The sequence below is a fragment of the Bos mutus genome, chromosome 15 (assembly GCF_027580195.1).
Source record: "Bos mutus isolate GX-2022 chromosome 15, NWIPB_WYAK_1.1, whole genome shotgun sequence".
In the NCBI taxonomy this organism is placed as follows: Eukaryota; Metazoa; Chordata; class Mammalia; order Artiodactyla; family Bovidae; genus Bos; species Bos mutus.
This window is the reverse complement of record NC_091631.1, coordinates 25,906,048-25,931,236: the sequence shown is the minus strand read 5'-3', so window position 1 is coordinate 25,931,236 and position 25,189 is coordinate 25,906,048. Positions and strand designations below refer to the sequence as shown.

The 25,189-nt window shown below is 40.1% G+C and overlaps 1 protein-coding gene and 1 pseudogene across 1 annotated transcript in view; one reads left to right on the top strand and one right to left on the bottom strand.

The window, feature by feature from the left end:
* The window catches only part of ACER3 (alkaline ceramidase 3), a 168,648-nt gene that overhangs the window by 70,987 nt on the left and 72,472 nt on the right, over positions 1 to 25,189 (top strand). Inside the window, exon 3 of the mRNA XM_070383662.1 lies at positions 5,920 to 5,972. Coding sequence (XP_070239763.1) covers positions 5,920 to 5,972 — 53 coding nt within the window. The remainder of the gene's footprint in view (positions 1 to 5,919; positions 5,973 to 25,189) is intronic.
* Positions 19,715 to 22,422, bottom strand: LOC138990991 (heterogeneous nuclear ribonucleoprotein K pseudogene; annotated as a pseudogene).

The window sequence follows — 25,189 nt, the reverse complement described above, 5'->3', positions numbered from 1 at the left end:
TATAAAGAGTAATAGAATGAGGATAGCTCAGTAGGAAAATTCAGTGGAGAAAAGAGGCTGAGTAGCTTGGTTTACGCGGGAGACCAATAAAACTTCAAGACAAGAAGTTTGCACCACTTACGTAGGCCGCAGGCGCCCTCTCGAATAGCGGAAGGTGTCTCACCCTAGACACCTTCTCGAGTGGGTCTTAGAAGCCCAGGCATAATTAGTAAGCATGGTGGGTTCCGCGCTCCAGATGGAGACTTCAGCCAGAATGTGAAAAGAATGACATGGGGAGACCAAGCGCTGGTGAGCAAGGCCTGTAGCTTTATTTTCAACGGGGGCTTATATACCCTAAGTTACACATAGAGGATAATAGGGGATGCAAAGTCAGCAGTCTTTGATTCTTATCAAAAACCAGGGTTTCTTTCCTGCAAATTTATCGTATACAAATGGTTTAGGTGATTTACATCATCTTCTGGCCAGAAGGCCTACTAACATTTTATGACTCTTGACAAGGACTTATCAACAAAGACTTATTTTCTCTAAGAGTAATTATTTTAAGGTTTGGCGCCATCTTCCGAAGATAAAATTGCATTCCTATAGGGCGGATGTGTAATGGGTTTACAACAAAGAAAAGAATTTATTACCTTAAGGGTCTAAAGTTACTAACACCAAGGCCACTACTTATTTTTTCTACATACCAACTATTAATTAATACATATTCAAGGATACAATTCAGGGGATGTGAAAACTTGGCAACAAACATTGGCTCATCAATGAAATCCTTTACTAGTCTTATTCTGACAGTTTCTAACTCTCTGAGAGGCTCTAAGCTATTTGAATATCTTAAGCTTCCCGTGCCTCTTGAGGCTGGGAGACTGTAAACAATCGTATGCATAGCTGTAGGAGTCCGGGTAAACTTGTCAGGCGAGTTAGAGAGCCATCTGAGGGGTTTGGATTTAAACACTCCTAATTGCCCAGGAACTTTATTAATTGGAGCTGTAAGTTAACTCTTTGACAGAGAGAGCGAGATGGTGTTGGGGGACAGCCCCCAGTAAAGTCAGAGGTGAGAGCACAAAGCAGTAAAGTAGGCAGACTCTGGTTTTTGGGGGGTAGATGCTCGAGAATATCCGGGGGGACTCCTGAAGCTCGATCCCGCCTTTGCGTGTGCCGAGCCTCCTTCCTCATGACCTTTGTCACGAGTGGAATGCCTCACTGGCTCCCGGCAAGCAATCTTGATTCCAACTTGTGCTTCATCCAGCCCTGGCATTTCACATGATGTACTCTGCATATAAGTTAAATAAACAGGGTGACAATATACAGCTTTGATGTACTACTCCTTTCCCGATTTGGAACCAGTCCATCGTTCCATGTCCTGTTCTAATTGTTGCTTCTTGACCTGCATACAGGTTTCTCAGGAGGCAGGTAAGGTGGTGTGGTATTCCCATCTCCTCTACTAGCTTTGGTCATATTGATGCTTCCTAAGGCCCACTTGATTTCGCACTCCAGGATGTCTGGCTCTAGGTGAGTGATCACACCGTCATAGTTATCTGGGTCATGAAGATCTGTTTTGTATAGTTCTTCTGTGTATTCTTGCCACCTCTTAATATCTTCTGCTTCTGTAAGGTCCATACCATTTCTGTCCTTTATTGTGCCCATCTTTGCATGAAATGTTCCTTTGGTATCTCTAATTATCTTGAAGAGATCTCTAGTCTTTCCCATTCTATTGTTTTCCTCTATTTCTTTGCACTGATCACTTAGGAAGGCTTTCTTATCTCTCCTTGCTATTCTTCAGATGGATATATCTTTCCTTTTCTCCTTTGCCTTTTGCTTTTCTTCTTTTCTTATCTATTTGTAAGGCCTCCTCAGACAACCATTTTGCCTTTTTGTATTTCTTTTCCTGGGGATGGTCTTGGTCACAGCCTCCTGTACAATGTCATGAACCTCTGTCCATAGTTCTTAAGGCATGCTGTCTGTCAGATCTAATTCCTTTAATCTATTTGTCACTTCCTCTGTATAATCGTAAAGGATTTCATTTAGGTCATAAGTGAATGATCTAATGGTTTTCCCTACTTTCTTCAATTTAAGTCTGAATAATAAGGAGTTCATGATCTGAACCATGGTCAGCTTCTGGTCTCGTTTTTGCTGAGTATGTATAGAGCTTCTCCATCTTCGGCTGCAAAGAATATAATCAATCTGATTTTGGTATTGTCCATCTGGTGATGTCTGTATGTAGAGTTGTCTCTTGTGTTGTTGGGAAAGGGTGTTTGCTATGACCAGTGTGTTCTCTTGGCAAAACTCTGTTAGCCTTTGCCCTGCTTCATTTTGTACTCCAAGGCTAAACTTGCTTGTTATTCCAGGTACCTCCTGACTTCCTACTTTGCGTTCCAGTCCCCTTATGATGAAGAGGATATCTTTTTTGATGTTAGTTCTGGAAGGTCTTGTAGAACTGTTCCACGTCAGCTTCTTTGGCATTAGTGGTTGGGCCATAGACTTGGATTACTGTGATATTGAATGGTTTGCCTTGGAAACAAACAGAGATCATTCTGTCATTTTTGAGACTGCACCCAAGAACTGCATTTCGGACTGTTTTGTTGATTATGAGGGCTACTCCATTTCTTCTAAGGGATTCTTGCCTATAGTAGTAGATATAATGGTCATCTGAATTAAATATGCCCATTCCGGTCCATTTTAATTCATTGATTCTTAAAATATCAATATTCACTCTTGCCATCTCCTGTTTGACCACTTCCAATTTACCTTGATTCATGGACCTAACATTCCAGGTTCCTATACAATATTGTTCTTTACAGCATTGGGCTTTACTTCCATTACCAGTTACATCCACATATGGGTGTTGTTTTCACTTTGACTCCATCTCTTCATTTTTTCTGGAGTTATTTCTCTACTGATCTCTAGTAGTATACTGGGCACCTACCGACCTGGGAAGTTCATTTTTCAGTGTCCTATCTTTTTGCATTTTCATGCTGTGCATGGGGTTCTCAAGGCAAGAATACTGAAGTGGTTTGCCATTCCCTCTCCAGTGGCCCATGTTTTTTCAGAACTCTCCACCATGACCCATTTGTTTTGCGTGGCCCTACTGGCATGGCTCCTCGTTTCATTGAGTTAGATAAGGCTGGGATCCATAGAACATTGTTAAGCGCCCCGTAAATATCTGTTGAAAAGGAACTGAGGTTTTGAAGCAACAGGAACTTTCATTCATTGCTGGTAGGGATGCAGAATGGCACAGCCACTTTGAAACAGTTTGGCAGTTTCTCACAAAACATACTCTCACCATACAATCGAACTTTCCCTGGCATTTACCTGATAGAGATGAAAATTGTTGTTTACACAGAAACCTGCACACAGATACAGGTTTATTCACAATGCCATACCTGAAAGGAGCTAATCTGCCCTTTAATAGGTGAATGAAGAAATAAACTGTGGTACCTCCAGACAATGGAATATTATTCAGCACTAGAAAGAGCTGTGGTATATAAGGCCATGGACAGCCATGGAAGAACCATAAATGCATATTACTAAGTGAAAAGCCAGTCTGAAAAGGCTACTTACTGTATGATTCCAACTGTATGACAGTTTGGAAAAGACAAAACTATAGACAGTAGAAAGATCAGTGGAGTAGAGATCAGTAGAAAGATCTCTTGCCTGGAGAGTCCCATGGGCAGAGGAGGAGGACTATAGTCCATGGGGTTGCAAAGAGTCAGACTTCACTGAGCATGCACACATACATGTGAATTGCATCTCAATAAAGCTAATACATTTTAGCAAAAATTGGTGGTTTGCTTTATAGTGGCAAAATATAAAATATTGTATTGTGAAAGGTGATATTCTGTTCTGTTTCTTTGCACTCTAAATGGAGTTTTGAATGGGAATAAACTGTAGAGATTTTTTTAAAAATCAGGCTTTAATGTGATATAGTAAACAGTGACAAGAGAATATTTGGAAATGTTTGGATAAAAACAGCCCTTGAGTGAGACATAGATTAAGAGGCCAGTCTGCCTTTCAGGATAAATAGTCATCCACCTCATTTTTATTTTTTTACTTTATAGTATATTGTATGAGTTTAAATAGCTCACAAGGTTTGGTTTTTTCTCCTGCCATTAATTATCTAATTTTGTGATTTCTCCTTTGAAAAAGGACAGCCACCATCCCACTTCCTCAATGCCTTAGTAAGATGAGTTCAGTAACTCTTTACTTCTATCATCTCCTTTTGAGCACTAAAAAAATGTGATAATATCGGCACTGATTTTTTTTTTAAACAAGAGTAACAAAGGGTTTAAAATCTTTCCCTAATGGCTTTGTTGAAATGATTTGATAACATCCATATTTACTGTGTTTGTTGGGCTAACTGTTATATCCTTGAGACAGATTCCTCTGGCATCATTCTTGCTTTCTCTGGCTTCTTTTGTAAGTGCCGTCTTTTGTGCTCCTCTGGTAGAGAGAGAGACAGAGAGAGAGAGAGAGAGAGAGAGAGAGAGAGAGTGTGTGTGTGTGTGTGTGTGTGTGTGTGTGTGTGTGTGTTCCTCTCAGTCGTGTCCAACTCTTCCCAAGGACTGTGCTTCTATGGTAGTGTGTGTGTGTGCATGTGCATGCGTGCATGCGTGTGCACTGCACTCTCAGTCATGTCCACTCCTGTGGACTGTAGTTCCTCTGTCGGTGAAATTTTCCAGGCAAGAATACTGGAGCAGGTTGCCTTTTCTTTCTTCAGGGAATCTTCCCTACCCAGGGATCAAACCCATGTCTCCTGCATCGAGAGGCGGGTTCTTTACCAGCAGAACCACCAAGGAAGTTCACTCTATGCAATAATCTTTTTTTTCCTCCCCATTTGTCCACGTACTGGTATCTTCTGTTTATCGGCCTGTCTCTTCCATTAGCCTGTATGCTTGTCTCTCCCATTAGCCTGTATGCTTCATAAAGACCAATGACTGGATCTTATCTTTGTACCTCAGCGTCTGTAGTTGAATTTGGCAAATAGGAAGAACTCAGTAAAGGCTTATTGAACTGAGCTTCATCACAGTAGAAGCTGGATTATCAGATGTGATCAGGAGTGATATTTATTCTGTTAATTTTTAAAGAGTCAAAGCTATAATTATTGAAAAATATATATACCTGTTCTTTAAGTTTTATTTTAATTGAAGCATAGTGGTATAATCTTTGACAATGATTTGATGCAGATCATGGCCTTTGAATATAGTACCCTATAGTTCTGATTAGTCTTTTTTGCATTGAAAAACAAACAGAAAATTTTAAACCTTAAAATGAAAACGATTTATTTAAAATAGAAGCACTTGGAAAGAACTTCGAGACATGAATATAGAATTTCACCCAATTTGTAACATGTATCTACAGATATCAAGAGCAATTTTTATTAGCAACTCAATTTTATTGTCTGTTTTAAAACATTTCTTGAAATATTTTAAATAGTTTTTATAGAAACAGTAGCTGTCTTTTTGCAGTCATATTTCTGTTAACTAAATGCAGTGGCATTAACAAGTTTGGGAACAAACAAACATAACTGATTGGTTCTTATTAAGCATATACTTCAACTATTTGGATTAGAAATACAAAGAAGTACTGAAGAGTAGCTAACCAGCTCTGAGCATTAAAACTTACCCCTAGCATCCATAATACATTTTATGCAAAAAAATGGAGAATATTGATTAATCTAGTAAATCACTTACTGGAGGGAATTTACGAGAATTTATGCTTTTTTTTTTTTTTTCCTGTTCCAAAATTTCATCAATTATAGATAGAGCTTAGGCAGGGTCTGGTATATCTTGCCACAGGATTTCATAAATTTGTTCTTAAAACTCAGTGCTTTAAAATGTCTTATTGTTTTTTCAAGTCACTCTGGCCCCCCACAAAGAATTTCATGCTAATTGTTTTTGTTTGTTTGTTTGTTTGTTTTAATTTCAGTGGTAGGAATGGGATCCTGGTGCTTCCACATGACTCTGAAATATGAAATGCAGGTCAGTAATGACAAAATTTACTAAATGCTTATTTCCCTTAATCCAGAGACACTTCATATTTTAGGAAAGAGCGAATTTCTAGAGGGTGATATTGAGACAAGAGAAAAAAGATGAGATCTGTAATCCCAAGAGTTTTTACTTCAGGCCAAAGGATCCAGGTTGAATAAGTGAAGTAAAGAGGCAAGCAAAGAAGTGGTCCAGAGAGAAACCAAGCAAGAGCAGTATGAGTTTTTGACCACCTCTGTTAAGGCATGTATGGCTTTAGAGCAGGATTAGAAAGTAAAATGCCATGCAGACATCCTCACCAAAACAATGTATTCTTATTCTTAGCTGCTATGTCCCCTTATGTCTCTTTTACGGTGTCCAGTTGAATGGTCTGGTTCCTTTAACTAGCAGGGTTTTAGAGCTATGCTAGGATTTATATTTACTGTCCTTGCTCCAAGGGGGCCATATAGGTTGTCCTGAATCTTTTAACCTCTTTGTTCCCCATTACTAACCCAGAAACTTCTAGAATAGCACCGTCTAATAGAAATATAATGTTGAGGTTCGTGTTGAGGTTTGACAGAAAACAAAAAAATTCTATAAAGCAATTATCCTTCAATTAAAAAATATATTTGAAAAAAAAATAATGTGAACTACTTGTATAATTTCTAGTAGTCACATTTTAAAAAGCCACATTAAAAAGAAATAGGTGTAATTAATTTTAATAATATATTTTAACTCAGTATATCCAAAGTATTGCTATTATTTCAACATATAATATAAAAATCTATTAATGAAATGTCTCACAGCCTAAAATTGGGTATATATTTCACACTTGCAGTGTATTTCAGTATGCTGCTAAGTCGCTTCAGTCGTGTCCGACTCTGTGCAACCCCACAGACGGCAGCCCACCAGGCCCCGTCATCCCTGGGATTCTCCAGGCAAGAACACTGGAGTGGGTTGCCATTGCCTTCTCCAATGCATGAAAGTGGAAAGTGAAAGTGAAGTCGCTCAGTCGTGTCCGACTCTTAGCGACCCCATGGACTGCAGCCTAGCAGGCTCCTCTGTCCATGGGATTTTCCAGGCAAAAGTACTGGAGTGGGGTGCCATTGCCTTCTCCAGTATTTCAGTATAGATTACTCCAAATGCTCAATAACCACATATGCCTAGTGCCTACTGTATTGGATAGTGCTAATCTGGAAGAACCTGTTTAATTAACAGTCTATGAATTATTAATTACAGCTATATTAAAATATGAGTGACATTCTGTAAAACAAGTGGCCTGTAATCTTCAAAAGTATCCATGATCATAAAGTGAAAAGACCAAGGAACTGTTCAAGATTGAAGGAGACTAAAAAGACATGAGGAGTAAATACACTGCATAATTCTGGACTGGATCCTGTGAATGTATATGTGTGTGCATGTGTGTGTGTGTGTGCGCGTGCGCTTATACTTATGATATTATTGGGACACTTAGAAAAATTTAATGGGATTGGAGGATTATGTAGTAGTAATTAATCTATGTTAATTTCTTGATTTTGTTGGTGGTATTGTGGATATGTAGGTTCTTTCCCCACTGAAATGTCGTGGCACCCCTGTTGAAATCAATCAATTATAAATTTATGAGTTTATTTCTTGACTCTTGATTCCACTGACCTATATGTACCTTGATTCAGGTAGGTTTGTAGTAAATTTTGAAACTGGGAGCTGTGAATCCTCCAAATTTATTCTTCTTTTTAAAAATTGGTTAATGTATTTTGGATCCCTGGCATTTATCAATTTCTGCAAAGTTAGGTGGGATTTTGAAAGTCAGTGAATCAGTTCAGTCGCTCAGCCGTGTCTGACTCTTTGCGACCCCATGGACTGCAGCATGCCAGGCCTCCCTGTCTATCACCAACTCCTGGAGTTTACTCAAACTCATGTCCGTTGACTCGGTGATGCCATCCAACCATCTCATCCTCTGTTGTCCCCTTCTCCTGTTGTCCTCAATCTTTCCCAGCATCAGGGTCTTTTTCAATGAGTTGGTTCTTAGCATCAGGTTGCCAAAGTATTGGAGTTTCAGCTTCAGCATCAGTCCTTCCCAGTGAATATTCAGGACTGATTTCCTTTAGGATGGACTAGTTGGATCTCCCTGCAGTCCAGGGGACTCTCAAGGGTCTTCTTCAACACCACAGTTCAAAAGCATCAATTCTTCAGCACTCAGCTTTCTTTATAGTCCAACTCTCACATCCATACATGACCACTGGAAAAACCACAGCTTTGACTAGATGGACTTTTGTTGGCAAAGTAATGTCTCTGCTTTTTAGTATGCTGTCTAGGTTGGTCATAGCTTTTATTCCAAGGAACAAGGGTCTTTTAATTTCATGGCTGCAGTCACCCTCTGCAGTGATTTTCAGATCAGATCAGTCGTTCAGTCGTGTCCAACTCTTTGTGACCCCATGAATCGCAGCACGCCAGGCCTCCCTGTCCATCACCAACTCCCAGAGTTCACTGAGACTCACGTCCATTGAGTCAGTGATGCCATCCAGCCGTCTCATCCTCTGTCGTCCCCTTCTCCTCTTGCCCCCAATCCCTCCCAGCGTCAGAGTCTTTTCCAATGAGTCAACTCTTCGCATGAGGTGGCCAAAGTACTGGAGTTTCAGCTTTAGCATCATTCCTTCCAAAGAAATCCCAGGGCTGATCTCCTTCAGAATGGACTGGTTGGATCTCCTTGCAGTCCAAGGGACTCTCAAGAGTCTTCTCCAACACCACAGTTCAAAAGCATCAATTCTTTGGTACTCAGCCTTCTTCACAGTCCAACTCTCACATCCATACATGACCACAGGAAAAACCATAGCCTTGACTAGATGAACCTTTGTTGGCAAAGTAATGTCTCTGCTTTTGAATATGCTATCTAGGTTGGTCATAACTTTCCTTCCAAGGAGTAAGCGTCTTTTAATTTCATGGCTGCAGTCACCATCTGTAGTGATTTTGGAGCCCAGAAAAATAAAGTCTGACACTGTTTCCACTGTTTCCCCATCTATTTCCCATAAAGTGATGGGACCGGATGCCATGATCTTCGTTTTCTGAATATTGAGCTTTGCCCCATGTAAATAACAGGGAGGGAACACAGCCCCACCCATCAACAGAAAATTGGATTAAAGATTTACTGAGCATGGGGACCATCAGAACAAGACCCAGTCAGTATCCCTCTCAATCAGTCTCTCCCATCAGGAAGCTTCCATAAGCCTCTTATCCTTCTCCATCAGAGGGCAGACAGACTGAAAACCACAATCACAGAAAACTAACCAATCTGATCACATGGACCACAGCCTTGTCTAATTCAATGAAACTATGCATTATGCCATGAAGGGCCACCCAAGACGCATGGGTCATGGTGGAGAGTTCTGACAAAATGTGGTCCACTGGAGAAGGGAATGGCAAACTGCTTCAGTATTCTTGCCTTGAGAACCCCATGAACAGTATGAAAAGGGATTTTGAAAGAGATTGCATTAAATCCATACTTTGTAAAGTATTGCCATCTATATATTAGGGCTTCCAATATTTGAATACAGGGTATCTTCTCACTTATTTAAGTCTTTTAAATTTCTTTCAATGATGTTTTATAGTTTATGTGCAAGTCTTGACTTCTTTTGTGTAGGTATTCTTTTTGATGCTATAAATGAAATTGTTAATTTCATTTTCTGATTTCTCATGCCATTGTATAGAAATAACAATGATTTTTGCCTATTGCTCCTATTCCTGCAGCCCTCTTGAACTTGTTTTTACCTCTTACAGTTTTATGTGTATATGTATATGGATTCATTAGGGATTTTTGTCATATGTAAATAGAGATAGTTTTACGTCTCTTTAGCAATTAAATGGCTTTCACTTATTTTTCTTGCCTAACTGCCCTGACTTGGACTTCTTGGACAGTGTTTTATTTTTAATTGAAATATAGTTAATTTACATTATTATATTAGTTTCAAATGTACAACATAATGATTCCATATTTTTACAGATTATTTTCCATTATAAATTACTATAAGATAATGGCTGTGGTATGCTATATATCTTTGTTGCTTATCTATTTTATATTGGTATGCTATGTATCTTTGTTGCTTATCTATTTTATATGTAGTACTTTGTATCTATTAATTCTACACTCTAATTGTCCTTCCCCTCTTCCTCTTCTCTTTGGTAACCACAAGTTTGTTTTCTATATTTGTGAATATGTTTCTGTTTTGCATGTATATTCATTTGTATCCTAGACACTGTTGAATAGAAGTGGAGAGAACAGACATCCTTATTTTCTTCCTATCTTAAGAAGAAAGCTTTCAGGTTTTCACCATTAATTATAATATTAACTTTATTAGGCTGACGAAGTTCCCTTCTACCTCATTTGAGTGTTTTTAATCAAGAAAAAGTGTTGGAATTTTCAGATTTTTTCTGTATCTCTTGAAATGATCGTGTGGTTTTTCTTCTTTATTATATTAGTATGGTCTAGTATGTTGATTTATTTTCACATATAATACCAACGTTGCATTCCTGTGCTAAATTCCATTTAATCAAGGCATATAATCTTGAGTGAATATCCTTGTAGGAAACGTGCACTAAACTACTTTGGAGTTGTGGAACCTCATGTCACTGGCTGACTCAAATGGTTCAGGGAGAAGAAAATTATTTTTATTGTACTTTAAACAGAAAAACAATGGACGTATACTTTGACCCAGTAATTGCACTCCTAGGATTGCTTCCTAAGAAAGTAATCAGAGGTAGAGAAAAGATGTTTCACAAAGATATTTATCAGAGCATCACATGTGATAAAGAATTTTAAATGATCTAAATGTTTAACAGTAGGAAGGTCTTTTGGAATTCCCTGGCAGCCCAGTGGTTACAGGGCTCAGCACTTTCACTGCTGACACCTGGGTTAATCCCTGGTTGGGGAACTGAGACCCCACAGGCTGTGAGACGTGGCCAAACAAAAAGAAAACAATAATTTAACAGTTGCTAAATATGCTGTGATATACCTAAACTAAAGTAATATTTTTGAAGACTGTTTACATGGGAAAATATTATAAAGATGTAAAACTTTGTGTAATATGATATCAGTTGTATAAATAATAATGAAAAGACTGGGAGGAAGTACATTTTGCCTCTCCTTTCCCCTTTTTTACAAAGTTTGTAATCTGTGGCCCTCAATTATAATAATTCTCACCCATCCATATAGATACCCTTAAAGCCGTCTTGCTTTTTGAGTAATATTTAGCCCAGATCAAGCTCAATTACCTGCCTACTATGTGCCTGAACTCAGTAGCTAAGTATTGCTCATAGAAGTCACATCCCTTTGTTGAGTGACCTCACTTTTAAGTTATTAAACAGAAATTGCAAATAAGCACTGAATGCCACAAAGCAGTGCAATTACATTTCCCTCATAGTTTCACTTCCCAGAACCATTATTTTACACCTGTTTCCTTTTTTAGATTTCTTTTTATATCTCTTTTGGCCTCATACCCTGTGCTCCAGAATCACTGCAGATGGTGACTGTAGCCATGAAATTAAAAGACACTTGCTCCTTGGTAGAAAAGCTATGACAAACCTAGACAGCATATGAAAAAGCAGAGACATTACTTTGCTGACAGAGGTCCATCTAGTCAAAGCTATGGTTTTTCCAGTAGTCATGTATAGGTGTGAGAGCTGGACTGTAAAGAAGGCTAAGTGCCGAAGAATTGATCCTTTTAACTGTGTGGAGAAGACTCTTGAGCATCCCTTGGACAGCAAGGAGATCAAACCAGTCAATCCTAAAGGAAATCATTGGAAGGACTGATGCTGAAGCTCCAATACTTTGGCCACCTCATGGGAAGAACTGGCTCATTGGAAAAGACCCTGATGCTGGGGAAAATTGAAGGTAGGAAGAGAAGGGGGCGACAGAGGATGAGATGGTTGGATGGCATCACTGACTCAATGGACATGAATTTGAGCAAGCTCTGGGAGTTGGTGATGGACAGGGAAGCCTGGCGTGCTGCAGTCCATGGTGTTGCATAGAGTCAGATACGACTGAGCGACTGAGCTGAACTGAACTGAGCATTCTATACAGTGTTTACTTTTTCTTCATGAAACAGTTATCTTGACTTCCTGGTTTTCCTTGTCTTATGGAAAACGAAATTCCCCCAGCTTTCTTCCTTACTCTACTGGCCACTCTTTTGTCCTGAGCCACGTTCTCTGTGGGCTTCCCTGGTGTTTCAGTATTTAAGAATCTGCCTACTAGTGCAGGAGACATGGGTTCGATCCCTGGTCTGGAAAGATGCCCAGGAGAAGGAAATAGCAACCCAGTCCAGCATTCTTGCCTGGTAAATCCCATGGACAGAGGAGCCTGGCATGCTACAGTCTATGGGGTTGCAAAAAGTTGGACATCACTCAGCAACTGAACAGCAGCAATATTCTCTGTGTTCCCTCCTAGGTGATCTTATATAATCTCGTACCTTTGAATGTGACCTATACACTGATGATTCAAAACATCTCTATTCAGTTCTGATCTCACTTCTTAGCTATAGATTTGTGTATCCAAGCATGTTTGACATATCATAGACATTTCAACCTTTAACATGAGCAATACGTAATTCTTTATTTCTTTTCCCGTAACTGTTCCTCCCTGGTGTTCCCCTGTGATGGCCTCACCCACCCATTTGCTGAATGGAAATGGGAAAGGAAACATCCAAAAACCTGGAGTCATCCCTGATTTCTTTATTTTCCTCATCCCTCATATTTAATTTGTCCTTCTGATTTTATTTTTAATGTATATCTAGATCTGCCTGCTCTCCCTGTTTTTACTGCTTCTACCTTAGTTTAAGAAATCACCATCCCATTTAGTTAATCACACAAGTGAATAAAAGAGTTATATTGAAATATTAAATTATAGAAACTCCTGGTCTATGGGTTTACATGCAGCTATATTTCTCTGCATTTCTGCATTTAGCAAATTTCCTGCAGTAAATATGAAGTACTTTTGTGATAAGAAAAATTCATGTTTATGTTTGTTTTAAAGAAGAGACTTTAAAGACGCCAGAGGTGCTTTGGTGGAATAATACTACTAACAAACCAGTCAGAATACCTTTCATCCTAAAGCAGACTGCCTCCTAATATTAGGGATATTTAACTCAGCATTAAGTTTTATTTACATGGTAAGATTATCATATTTTCCAAAGATGTTCACACCCACATATCCCATCCCACCTGCTTTTCTTGCAAGGTAACATTGACTCTCCTCAAGAGATGGAATCTTTGTTGCCCTTGAATACTGGGCAAGACTGTGACTATAGCAGATTCAAAGCTGTGTGACATCCAAGTTTGAATCACAGAAAGCAATACAGCTTCTGCCTAGTCCTCCTGGGATGCTCAGAACCCAGCATCATATTGTAAAGAAGCCACTTGCAAGGGCCAAACATAGATGTCTTTGCTGTACCTCACGCGTAATCCCCAGACTTTAGCCCGCGTCAACTGCCGGAAAATTGAGTGAGCAAGTCTTTGGGTGATTCCAGCTCCCAGCCTTTTGGCTATCCCAGCTCACACTGAGTGAAGTAGAGATGGACTGTCCTCTCTCAACTCTGCTTTCAATGCGTATGAATGAGCAAAGTAAACACTGCTATTTTAAGCTGCTGAATTTTGAGGTGGTTTTTTAATACAGTGACATATGACCAGAACAATTAAAAAACTTCTAGTCTAAATCTTTGCATGCAGTATTCTCTGACATTCCCTTAACACATGTTTTCTAAGACTTAGATAAATTTTAAAATTTCAAGGATCATTCCTGCTGTCTACTGTTCCTAAAATGTTTACCCTGGAAGTTAGTGTGTGTGTCTTCCACACATGAGGAAACTGGGCCAGTGTGCTTAGACAGGATATCAGACAGGACTAGGTGTCTGAGCTGGGGTGGTGATGTAGAGGCTCCCCAGCTGCAACCTGGCTATGTATTCAAATGAGAGACCTCAGAATAGTGAAATAACTAAAAATCTAGTCATGATGCCTGAGGAAGGAACTGGGAATGTTTAGCCTGAAGAAGAGAAGATATGCTTAGTTACCCCCTCTCAGCTGTATGCACCAGACTTTCTCTTTGCATTTGTTTATGTCTGGCCTCTCACTATTCAGTTTGTCTTTTAAACTCTCAGGCAAAATGGTAGCTCCTCTAGGAAGCCTTCCATGGCCTCAGGGTGAGATTTGTACCCCTCATGTGTTCTTTCATAACACGCTTCATGCATCTGTATTACTGCCCTTATCCATGTTATTTTATTTGTATTTATGTGTCTGACTTCTGTAAGAGAGTGTGAGTTACCGAGGACCAAGGATTGTCTAGTTGACCTTGGTATACTTATCCCCTGGGTCTTGCATATACCACAACATAAATGTTTTACAAATCAGTATTTAAAGTTGACACTAGGAGGACCAGGCTTATTCTGTGTGGTTCTAGTGGGGGTTAAAGATTGAGCCATCTTGCTCAACATAGGGAAGACTTTTCTTAGCCAATAGATAGTAAGGGCTACCTTAGAAGATCTTGAGTCCTCTGTCTTTAGAGGTTCTCAAGCATAGGCTGGACAGACACTTTCATCAGTTAAAAAAAATTTTTTTTTGATACCTAGCTAACAGGTATGCCCAGGTAAAGAATATATAATCCTTCTTTCAAGAAATCTGTGTTCTAGGGTTGAAGATTATATGCTAGTGAATGCAATGATAGAGGTATGTACAGGGTGCTATTGAAAGTGATTGTTAGGGCGGGGAGGTCAGAAAAGGGATTTCACACAAATTCAGACACTTGTTTGAGTTAAATTGTCAAAGATGAATAGGAATTTGCCAGGCCAACTGGAACCCACAGTTGTGAATAGGTTTGGCTTCTCAGGGTGCTGAAAGCAGTACTGATACATTATGGTTGTAGTCGTGCAGTGGGAGAATGGATGTGGTGATGATGGTGACAGCGCTACCGGCAATAACAGCTACCATTTGTTACATTATTGAGTACCTGCTCAGAGCAGGCATTGAACTAAGTAGAAGGAGATGTGGTTTAGGGAACTCACCACAGGCCCATCAAAGCCTCATGGACTTTATCCTCTGTGAGTCATTATTTTAACCTGCATTTTGAGCAGAGGTAGGACACGCTTTGATTTGCTGGTAAGCTTAGTTGTTGGCGAGATTGTCACCAAGGTAACATCACATTTGGATGGACACGATGGCTGTTGATCCTGCGGTCTTTGGCACTGTGTTTTTGTCGTTATTATCATACTGTTTTATCAACTTCATGGGCAAATTTTACATACGCCTTATTTCATTTGCCCTTTTTCTACACTATTGTGATTTCATGTGCTTGTGTAACTGGGCAGAAATGAAATATGACCCATTTTATCAATGATTGAGGAGGAAGGAGGAGTCATCAATATTGAAGGATTGGTTTAAATAGCTTCTCCATTTTCTTAATGTAAACATAAAATGATCATAAATATTCACTACAAGTTCTCCCTGTCTTGTCTCCTTCCAGGATAAATTTGGCTCCACAGTGTTAGGCTGTTGTTAGGCACAATTGCTGAAGCAAAGTGAAAAATGGCAGAGTTGCCACATATCTGCCTCTGGTGGTCAGCAAACCATTTCACCAGCCTGAACTTAGTGTGTTGTAGCTATAGAGAAAGTGGAGGCCTGTTTTATTCCTGCACACACTGAGCACAGCAATTATTGACAGTTCTGTATTAAGAATGCTTTAGAGCTAGAGTGCTGAAAAGGCAGTGGCACCCCACTCCAGTACTCTTGCCTGGAAAATCCCATGGACGGAGGAGCCTGATAGGCTGCAGTCCATGGGGTCGCTACGAGTTGGACACAACTGAGCAACTTCACTTTCACTTTTCACTTTCATGCATTGGAGAAGGAAATGGCAACCCGCTCCAGTGTTCTTGCCTGGAGAATCCCACGGACCAGGGAGCCTGGTGGGCTGCCGTCTATGGGGTCGCACAGAGTCGGACACAACTGAAGCGACTTAGCAGCAGCAGCAGCAGAGCTAGAGTGATATTTTCATTAGATTTATTGTTCCTAGGTGGCTGCTACATGAGTTCCAGTTCTGATTCTACCATTTTACTGGCTGTTTAAGCATAGTCATGCCACTTAATCTTGCTGAGCCTTAATTTTCTCATTTATCTAATGAGTCTAATAATACCTGTAGGAGTATTATGAGGATCAGTTGATTAGCATATGAAAAGACCATCATAGGATCTATTAATTAAGTGTCTAATAAATGTTAATTTCCTTCCTTTTTCTTCAGTCAGTCAGAATGTTTGAACCACCATTACTGATCCATGGTTAGTGATTCATCCCTGTAAGTAGTATTGAATTGTGTGTGCCCTTATGGAGGCTTTTCCTGACTCCTTCCTTGTGATCATTGTGTCACGTTTTTGTGGCAGCCAGTCAAGAGCAGTACATTTGGGAGTAGGATTAAGGACAGCATTATAGAGAAGGGGTAGAGATAATTGGTGTGGGCAGATGGCTGTCACATAAGGGGTGAAAAGTACCAACCAAAGGACAATTTAGAATCATATGAACCTTAATATTAAAAGAGATTTTTAAAATTTAGTCCAAATTTGTAAATTTTAGAAATGGAAGAATAGCCCAAGAGAGGGAAAGTTATCTGACTAGAAGTTAGGGACAAGATTAGGACCCACATTTGTTTTGTTTTGTTTCATTTTAGGACTTTATCTTGCGTTGATGATTATAGGAACTTTAAGTTTTTAGGAGACTTCTCCCAGATTTTCTTTTCATCTATTCACTCATTCAATTCATTCTTTTATGCGTTCACTAACTGATATATACAGTTACTGATAATCCTGGGGAGGGTAAAAATTGAAGAAATTTTTTCTTTGTGTTCTTCTGCTATTTCTACGTATTCTGTACTGAGCATGTAATATGTTTGATGTTAGTGGAAAAATGCTATTAAAAGAATATTCATGTATTTCAACTAAGTAAAAATAATTATATTTATCCTAGAAACTAAAACCAAAGAAAAATGTTTGTTCACTTATAACTTTGTTTATAATACAAAAATAAAAATAGCTTAAATGTTAGGTAGTAATATAAGCAATATCAGACTTTATAATGTCAACAGCAGATGTTCTGGTTATAAATAAATACTACCCTTCTTTCTCCTTTGCTCCCTATTTCAGTGAATGAAACCACCTTACATCCAAAACCAAAACCAAAACCTTTGATTCATTTCTAATTTCTCCTGCTTTTCTCACTTCTAGAAACTCTAAAACCTCTTGATTCAACTTCTGTATAATAACTGTTGAGTGCATCTACCTCTGGCTCTCTCCATCTGCCTCTGCCTTAATCTGTTATCTCCAACCCAGATTCCTATAACTGGTTCCTAATTGATGTCTCTGCCTCCCTCATCAGCCTTTTTACTGAAATAGAAATACTCTTATCTTTTTCCCTTCAGAGCATTCTCCACACATACCTGATCTGACACCACATATTTACTACTGTATTAGTCATCTCAGGCTGTATGTTGTCACCCTGCTTCTTTAACTTATATGCAGAGTACATCATGAGAAACACTGGGCTGGAAGAAGCACAAGCTGGAATCAAGATTGCCGGGAGAAATACAGTAATCTCAGATATGCAGATGACACCACCCTTATGGCAGACAGTGAAGAGGAACTAAAAAGCTTCTTGATGAAAGTGAAAGAGGAGAGTGAAAAAGTTGGCTTAAAGCTCAACATTCAGAAAACGAAGATCATGGCCTCTGGTCCCATCACTTCATGGGAAATAGATGGGGAAACAGTGTCAGACTTTATTTCTGGGGGCTCCAAAATCACTGGAGATGGTGATTGCAGCCATGAAATTAAAAGACGCTTACTCCTTGGAAGGAAAGTTATGACCAACCTAGATAGCATATTCAAAAGCAGAGGTATTACTTTGCCAACAAAGGTCCGTCTAGTCAAGGCTATGGTTTTTGCAGTGGTTATGTATGGATGTGAGAGTTGGACTGTGAAGAAAGCTGAGCGCTGAAGAATTGATGCTTTTGAACTGTGGTGTTGGAGAAGACTCTTGAGAGTCCCTTGGAGTGCAAGGAGATCCAACCAGTCCATTCTAAAAGAGATCAGTCCTGGGTGTTCATTGAAAGGACTGATGCTAAAGCTGAAACTGCTACCTGATGCGAAGAGTTGACTCATTGGAAAAGACTCTGATGCTGGGAAGGATTGGGGGCAGGAGGAGAAGGGGACGACAGAGGATGAGATGGCTAGATGGCATCACCAACCGATGGACATGAGTTTGAGTGAACTCCGGGAGTTGGTGATGGAGAGGGAGGCCTGGCGTGCTGCGATTCATGCGGTCACCAAGAGTCGGACACAACTGAGCGCCTGAACTGAGTTATCTCAGACTGCCATTACAAAATACCATAGACTAGATGGTTTAAACAATAGATTTTTTTCAGGGTATCAGCGTGATCAGATCTGGTGAGAGAGCTCTCTTCCTGGCTTGGAGTCAGCCACCTTCTTGCTAGTTTTCTCGTGTCTCTTCTTAGAATTAATTAATTAATTAATTAATTCCATCATGAGGGCCCGGCCCTCATGACCTCATCTCACCCTGATTACCTCCCAAAAGACTCATCTCCAAATACCATCAGACTGGGGGTTAGACCTTCAGCATATGAATTTGTGTTTGACACAAATATTCAGTTTGTAACAACTTTATTATCTTCTGTATTCTTGATGCTCTGGCACATGAATATACAAGGGATAGCCAGTTCTTAGATATAGCAAAACTACTCAGCCTGAACTGTGCCTTTTATATGCAAACTAACCAATTCAGAACCCATTCTCTAAACTACCTCTTACACTACAGGAGGCAGTATTTCTCTGCCCTAATCATTTCAGTGCCAGGTACCTGATAGTGCCAGCCATGAAATCAGAAGACAGTTGCTTCTAGGCAGGAAAGTGATGACAAACCTAGACATTGTGTTGAAAAGCAGAGACATTACTCTGCTGAGAAAGGTTCGTGTAGTCTTTACAGTGGTTGCATACGGTTATGAGAGCTGGACTGTAAGGAAGGCAGAACGCCAAAGAATTGATGTCTTCCAACTGGTGCTGGAGAAGACTCCTGAAAGTCCCTTGGACAGCAGGGAGATCAACCCTGAATATTCACTGAAAGGACTGATGCTGAAGCTGAAGCTCCAGTATTTTGGTTATCTGAGGCACACAGCCGACTCATTGGAAAAGTCCCTGATTCTGGGAAAGATTGAGGGCAGAAGGAGAAGAGGGTGTCAGAGGATGAGATGGCTGGATGACATCACTGATATAATGAACATGAACTTGGGCAAACTCTGGGAGATGGTGAGGTACAGGGAGGCCTGGTGTGCTGCAGTCCATGGGGTTGGAAAGAGTTGGACTAGGCGACTGAGCAGTAGTAGCAACAACCAGATAACTAGAGATAACGCCTATATCCTAGAGCCCCTTGAAGTTATTCAAATTAGTCAATTCTAAACCTGCTTACCTTCCCTTGCCTTGCATTTCTTAGGGAAATAGCTATAAAGGCTCTTGCCCATAACCTTCCTCTTGTTCTTTCTGCCTCCTGACTGACCCTGGTGCTTTGCTGTGCTGCTCTGCATGGCAAGGCAGTTCTCTCTTAGGAACTGTGAATAGCAAACTATCTTTTCCTTCTTTTTCTTTTTGAAGGAGGAAAGTTCCCCCTTAATTTTCACCTCCTATTTTGTTTGTTTACTTGTTTTTTTTTTTTTCATCTTTTTTTTTTGAATTGTTCACAAACATTTCCTACATAATCCAACATACAACAGAGAAATGGTACATCTTTTTCTTTCAATTTGCATACAATGGAAAAACAAGAGTATATATATATTTTACAAAGTTTAACTAATAGACACTACCAAGCTGACAGTTTAAGTCTATATGTGAGAAATTATCTAATAAAAAATAATCAGAATTTATTTAGCATCAGTCACTTCCATAACCAAGTATTATTCTGATTGATAAAACTTGTCATTAAGCTTCTGGTATAAACTTATACCACTATTCCATCGGTTGTGTTGCTCCCCACCTTGGTTCTTCAGAATTACGAACAGAAAATCGTTGCAAAGTAGGGGCAAGCATTTGCAAAACAAACAAAAATCCCAGCTTATTATAAGCATGAATGTGTGGTGGAATTTCCTCCCAAGCAATGGACTTCAAATCATTAAGAATCACCAGAACTGAGTATTGTCAAGATATTTTGCCTAAGTCCAAGAAGAGATGCCATTTATTTATATCCAATAGAGGACTGAAAATTAAACTTAGTGTTCCGTTTGGGGGTAGGTTGGAGGGAATTCAGCCATTTGAAAAATGACCATCTTAAAAAAAATGACCACCAAAAATAGGTTCACTAAATTTATTTTAAAAATCATAAAACGCTTACAAAAGAGCATTACATTCTGCACACTGCTCTGAATAGATGCCAGGGACATATGGACTACTGTTACTTTTCCTCCCTGTCCCATCACCCCAAATGTTACAGTGACCACAAAGCAAAGTGTTCACAATAATTACATGGGGGGACTTCTTTAAACCACCAACAATGAACAAAAATTAAAATTCACTCACTCTGCTGCTGTTTCAAAATTTCAATGTTAGTTTTTGCACACCCTCCCCCACCCCCACCCTGTTTGTAAGGAACTAAAACATTACATCTGGTGAACAGCAAAGATTTCACTACACCTCAAATGCAGAACACCTATGAAGCAGAGGAAAGTTGGCTTTTTAAACAGAAGCAGATAAAAAAAAAAGATGCAGGACTCCTTCAGTTCTTCACTAGTCTTATAAAAACTTTCCAGAATACTGCTTCACACTATAAAAAAGAAAAAATATCTTGCTTTAGAATCCTTCAACATCTGCATACTGCTTCACACTGTTCTGCAGCAAATACTGTGCATTCTGTATCTGGTCCTGTGTTCCCGTAATGGTAATGATCTGATCTTCGGATCCTTCTAAAGGCTCATCAATTTTGATCAAGCTCCTGACTCATGACGGATTTGTTTAACCCGATGACCACCTTTGCCAATAATAGATCCAGCCAAATCTTTGGGAATAGTTACTTGTGTAGTAATAATAGGTCCACCAAGATCACCATGTGAGCCACAACCCCCTGCATAGGAATAATCATATCCAGAGCCACCCTGATGGGCTCCATGTATCTATTGCAGAGTCCCAGGTTTCATCAGCACTGAAACCAACCATGCTATCATAACGGTCTCCAGGTCTTCCTCTTCTGTCATAGGCTATTAGATCTCCTCCTCTAGGTGGTGGTGGTGGTGGAAGAGGAAGATTCTGAGCTCTACTACCTCCCCGGCCACCTCGTCCGGGAGGGGGTGGAGGAGGTCCTCGACGAGGGCTCATATCATCATAATCTCTTCTGGAGAGAGGCATGGGACGCCCACCCGGACCAGGCGGCATTCTGTCAAAACCACCTCTTCCCCGCATGGGAAATCCCACAGGACGTCCACGGCGGTCATCAAACATCATTGTAAAACCACCATAATCATAGGTTTCATCATAAAAATTGGGATCATAAGGCTGAGCACGTCCTTTGATGGGAGACTCTGATATAAGATCAAGGATGATCTTTATGCACTCTACAACCCTATCAGGTTTTCCTCCGATAAGAATGACTCTTTCAGTAGATTGAGGACAACATTCCTGGAAAAGCTTGATTGTTGTCTGAGTGTTCTCTCGAAGTTCTTTGATTTTAGCACCTTTGACTCCAATAATTCCTCCTGCCAGACTCTGATGAATCAACAGTCTCAACTCGCAGTCAAAGTTACTTCCTTTATAGTATTGGTAATTTAAGCATTCCACAGTATCAGATTTGAGTGGAAGCTGGCTGGTTGCAGTGGGTGATGGCAACTGCAGGCCCTCTTCCAAGGTAGGGATGATTTTCTTCAGAATTTCTCCAATCGTTTCAATATCGGCACTGATACTCAATATGCACTTGGGGCCACTGCTGTCTGGGACTGAAACACTGGCATTGTAGTCTGTACGGAGAGCCTTAATATTCTTGCCTCCTTTTCCAATCACTGCTCCAGCATTCTTGCTCTGAAGCAGAATGCGTAATTCAACCATCTCATCAGTGTTTCTAGATCTTTTAAAAGCTTGTTCCTCTTCCATATCTTCAGCAGGGCGTTTACCAAATTCGCCATTGGTTTCAGTGTTGGGAAAGGTTTCCTCTGGCTGTTCAGTTTCCATTTTCTTGTATTCATGGGACACACCAATCAGTTATTAAATATATCCTTCCAGGGCAGAACTGAAGTGTTCTGGGCGGGACCAACTGACACCCTAGTGCTGTAGTAGCCTATAGGCCGCAAATAGGCGGGAAGTAGGCAAGATGTCGAGGTCGGTGCAGCAGAGAAACAGAGGATAATGGCGTCTGCAGTGCTTTTGCCTGAAGCGCCCTCCTCCTTTCCGTTTGCTTGTTTTTGACCTTGCCACAATGCTTGCAGAATCTTAGCTCCCCAACCAGGGAGCTAACTCGGGCCCCAGCACTGGTAGTGCAGAGTCATAACCAGGGGACCACCAGGAAATTCCTTTTCAGTGGCAGTCATCTCCTGATCTATTGGCTTCACCATACCTGAATAATAATAAAATTTATATTACAAAACATACTACCACAGTTGTGAACTGAATTGTGTCCCCTTAAAAATCACATATTGACTGTTTGCAGATGATAGGATACTTACATAGAAAATCCTAAAGCAACATCAGAAAACTCTCAGAGCTCATCAATGAATCTGATAAAGTTGCAGGATACAGAATTATTATATAGAAATCTGTTGCATTTCTGTGCACTAACAAAGAGATATCAGAAAGAGAAACTGAGATAATCCCATTTACTATTACAACAAAAAGAATAAAATACGTAGGAATAAACCTACCTATGGAGGCAAAGCTTCCCTGGTGACTCAGCTGGTAAAGAATCCGCCTGCAATGCTGGAGACCTGGGTTCAATCCCTGGGTTGGGGAGATCCCCTGGAGAAGGGAACGGTTACCCACTCCAGTGTTCTGGCCTGGAGGACTCCATGGACCATATAGTCTATGGGGTCGCAAAAAGTTGAACATGACCGAGTGACTTTCACTTCACTTCACAGAGGCAAAAGACCTGTACTCGAAAAGTATAAGACCATGATGAAAGAAACTGAAGATGACTCAAACAGGTAGAAAGATACATCATGTTCTTAGATTGGAAGAAACAGTATTGTCAAAATGACCATACTGCCCAAGGTGATCTATAGATTCAGTGCAATCCCTAATAATACATTTTTCACAGACTTGGAACGAAAAGTTTAAAATTTTAAATGGAAATACAAAAGACCCATTTAGATGTTTAATGTAAAGTCAGTAGATCCTGGTACAAAACTTTAAATAAAGGAATCTTCATAAAACTGGTGGTTGATTTACCTGCAGCTTGGGCTCCAAAATCACTGCAGATGGTGACTGCGGCCATGAAATTAAAAGATGCTTACTCCTTGGAAGGAAAGTTACGACCAACCTAGATAGCATGTAAAAAGCAGAGACATTACTTTGCAACAAAGGTCCGTCTAGTCAAGGCTATGGTTTTTCCTTTGGTCATGTATGGATGTGAGAGTTGGACTGTGAAGAAAGCTGAGCACCGAAGAATTGATGCTTTTGAACTGTGGTGTTGGAGAAGACCGTTGAGAGTCCCTTGGAGTGCAAGGAGATCCAACCAGTCCATTCTGAAGGAGATCAGTCCTGGGATTTCTTTGGAAGGAATGATGCTACAGCTGAAACTCCAGTACTTTGGCCACATGATGCGAAGAGTTGACTCATTGGAAAAGACTCTGATGCTGGGAGGGATTAGGGGCAAGAGGAGAAGGGGACGACAGAGGATGAGACGGCTGGATGTCATCACTGACTCAATGGATGTGAGTCTGGGTGAACTCTGGGAGTTGGTGATGGACAGGGAGGCCTGGCGTGCTGCGATTCATGGGATCGCAGAGAGTTGGACACGACTGAACTGAACTGAACTGTCATTGTGTTATACCAGTGTTTTTGAACATTTAAAGGTGACTCAAGTGAAAGGTCTTGGAGGCAACATAATATAAAAGAGTCCCTTCAAAATCTGGCTCTGTTACTTATTAGCATTGTGATCTTCTAAATGTTGCTTAAATCATCTAAGCCTCAGTGTTTTCATCTTGGAATGTAGATAATAGTTCCTACCTTAGGATTGTGCAGATTAAATGAGATAATTAATGTGAAACATTTAATCATAATACCTTGCACAAATGCTGTCATTTTCATTATTATAATAATTTACTAGAATATATCGCTTTGCATAAATTCTCTTCCTTCTCCCTAGAATGCCTTTCTTTGCCATCTCACTTCATTTCCTGCCACTACCTTTTCTGGCTTCTTTTGCTTCTTTTTTGGGAATATTTATTGTATATTTAATCACTTATTTTTCATTCCCTCTACCTCAGTAAACTGTGAACTGCCTGAGGGGAATTATGTGATTATGTCTTGTTTTCTTCATATCCTCAGCTCCTAACATGTTGCCTAGCGTATAGTAGTATATTATTAAAGAATTCATTAACTGCATATTTAGTGAGTAAATTCTATAGGATTGGTTTAAGGATTAGAAGTAAACCCTCCCCCCCCCCAAAAAAAAAGAAATAACTATCATAACACTTAGCTGGACACTCTCCAGCTTGTAGTTTAATATATAGTAGCTATAGTTGTTCCTACCTGGAGAATCCCAGGGACGGGGAGCCTGGTGGGCTGCCATCTATGGGGTCACACAGAGTCGGACATGACTGAAGTGACTTGGCAGCAGCAGCAGCTATAGTTGTGAGAAGGCAATGGCAACCCACTCCAGTACTTTTGCCTGGAAAATCCCATGGACAGAGGAGCCTGGTAGGCTGCAGTCCATGGGGTCGCAAAGAGTCAAACACGACTGAGTGACTTCACTTTCACTTTTCACTTTCATGCATTGGAGAAGGAAATGGCAACCCACTCCAGTGTTCTTGCCTGGAGAATCCCAGGGACAAGGGAGCCTGGTGGGCTTCCATCTCTGGGGTCGCACAGAGTCAGACACGAATGAAGCGACTTAGCAATAGCAGCAGCTATAGTTGTTATTATTGCTAATAATAATATTATTTCTCAGAGACATACTTTGACGTCACTTACATTAACTGACTTCCCCAGCCATTACTATCTCTTCTTATATAT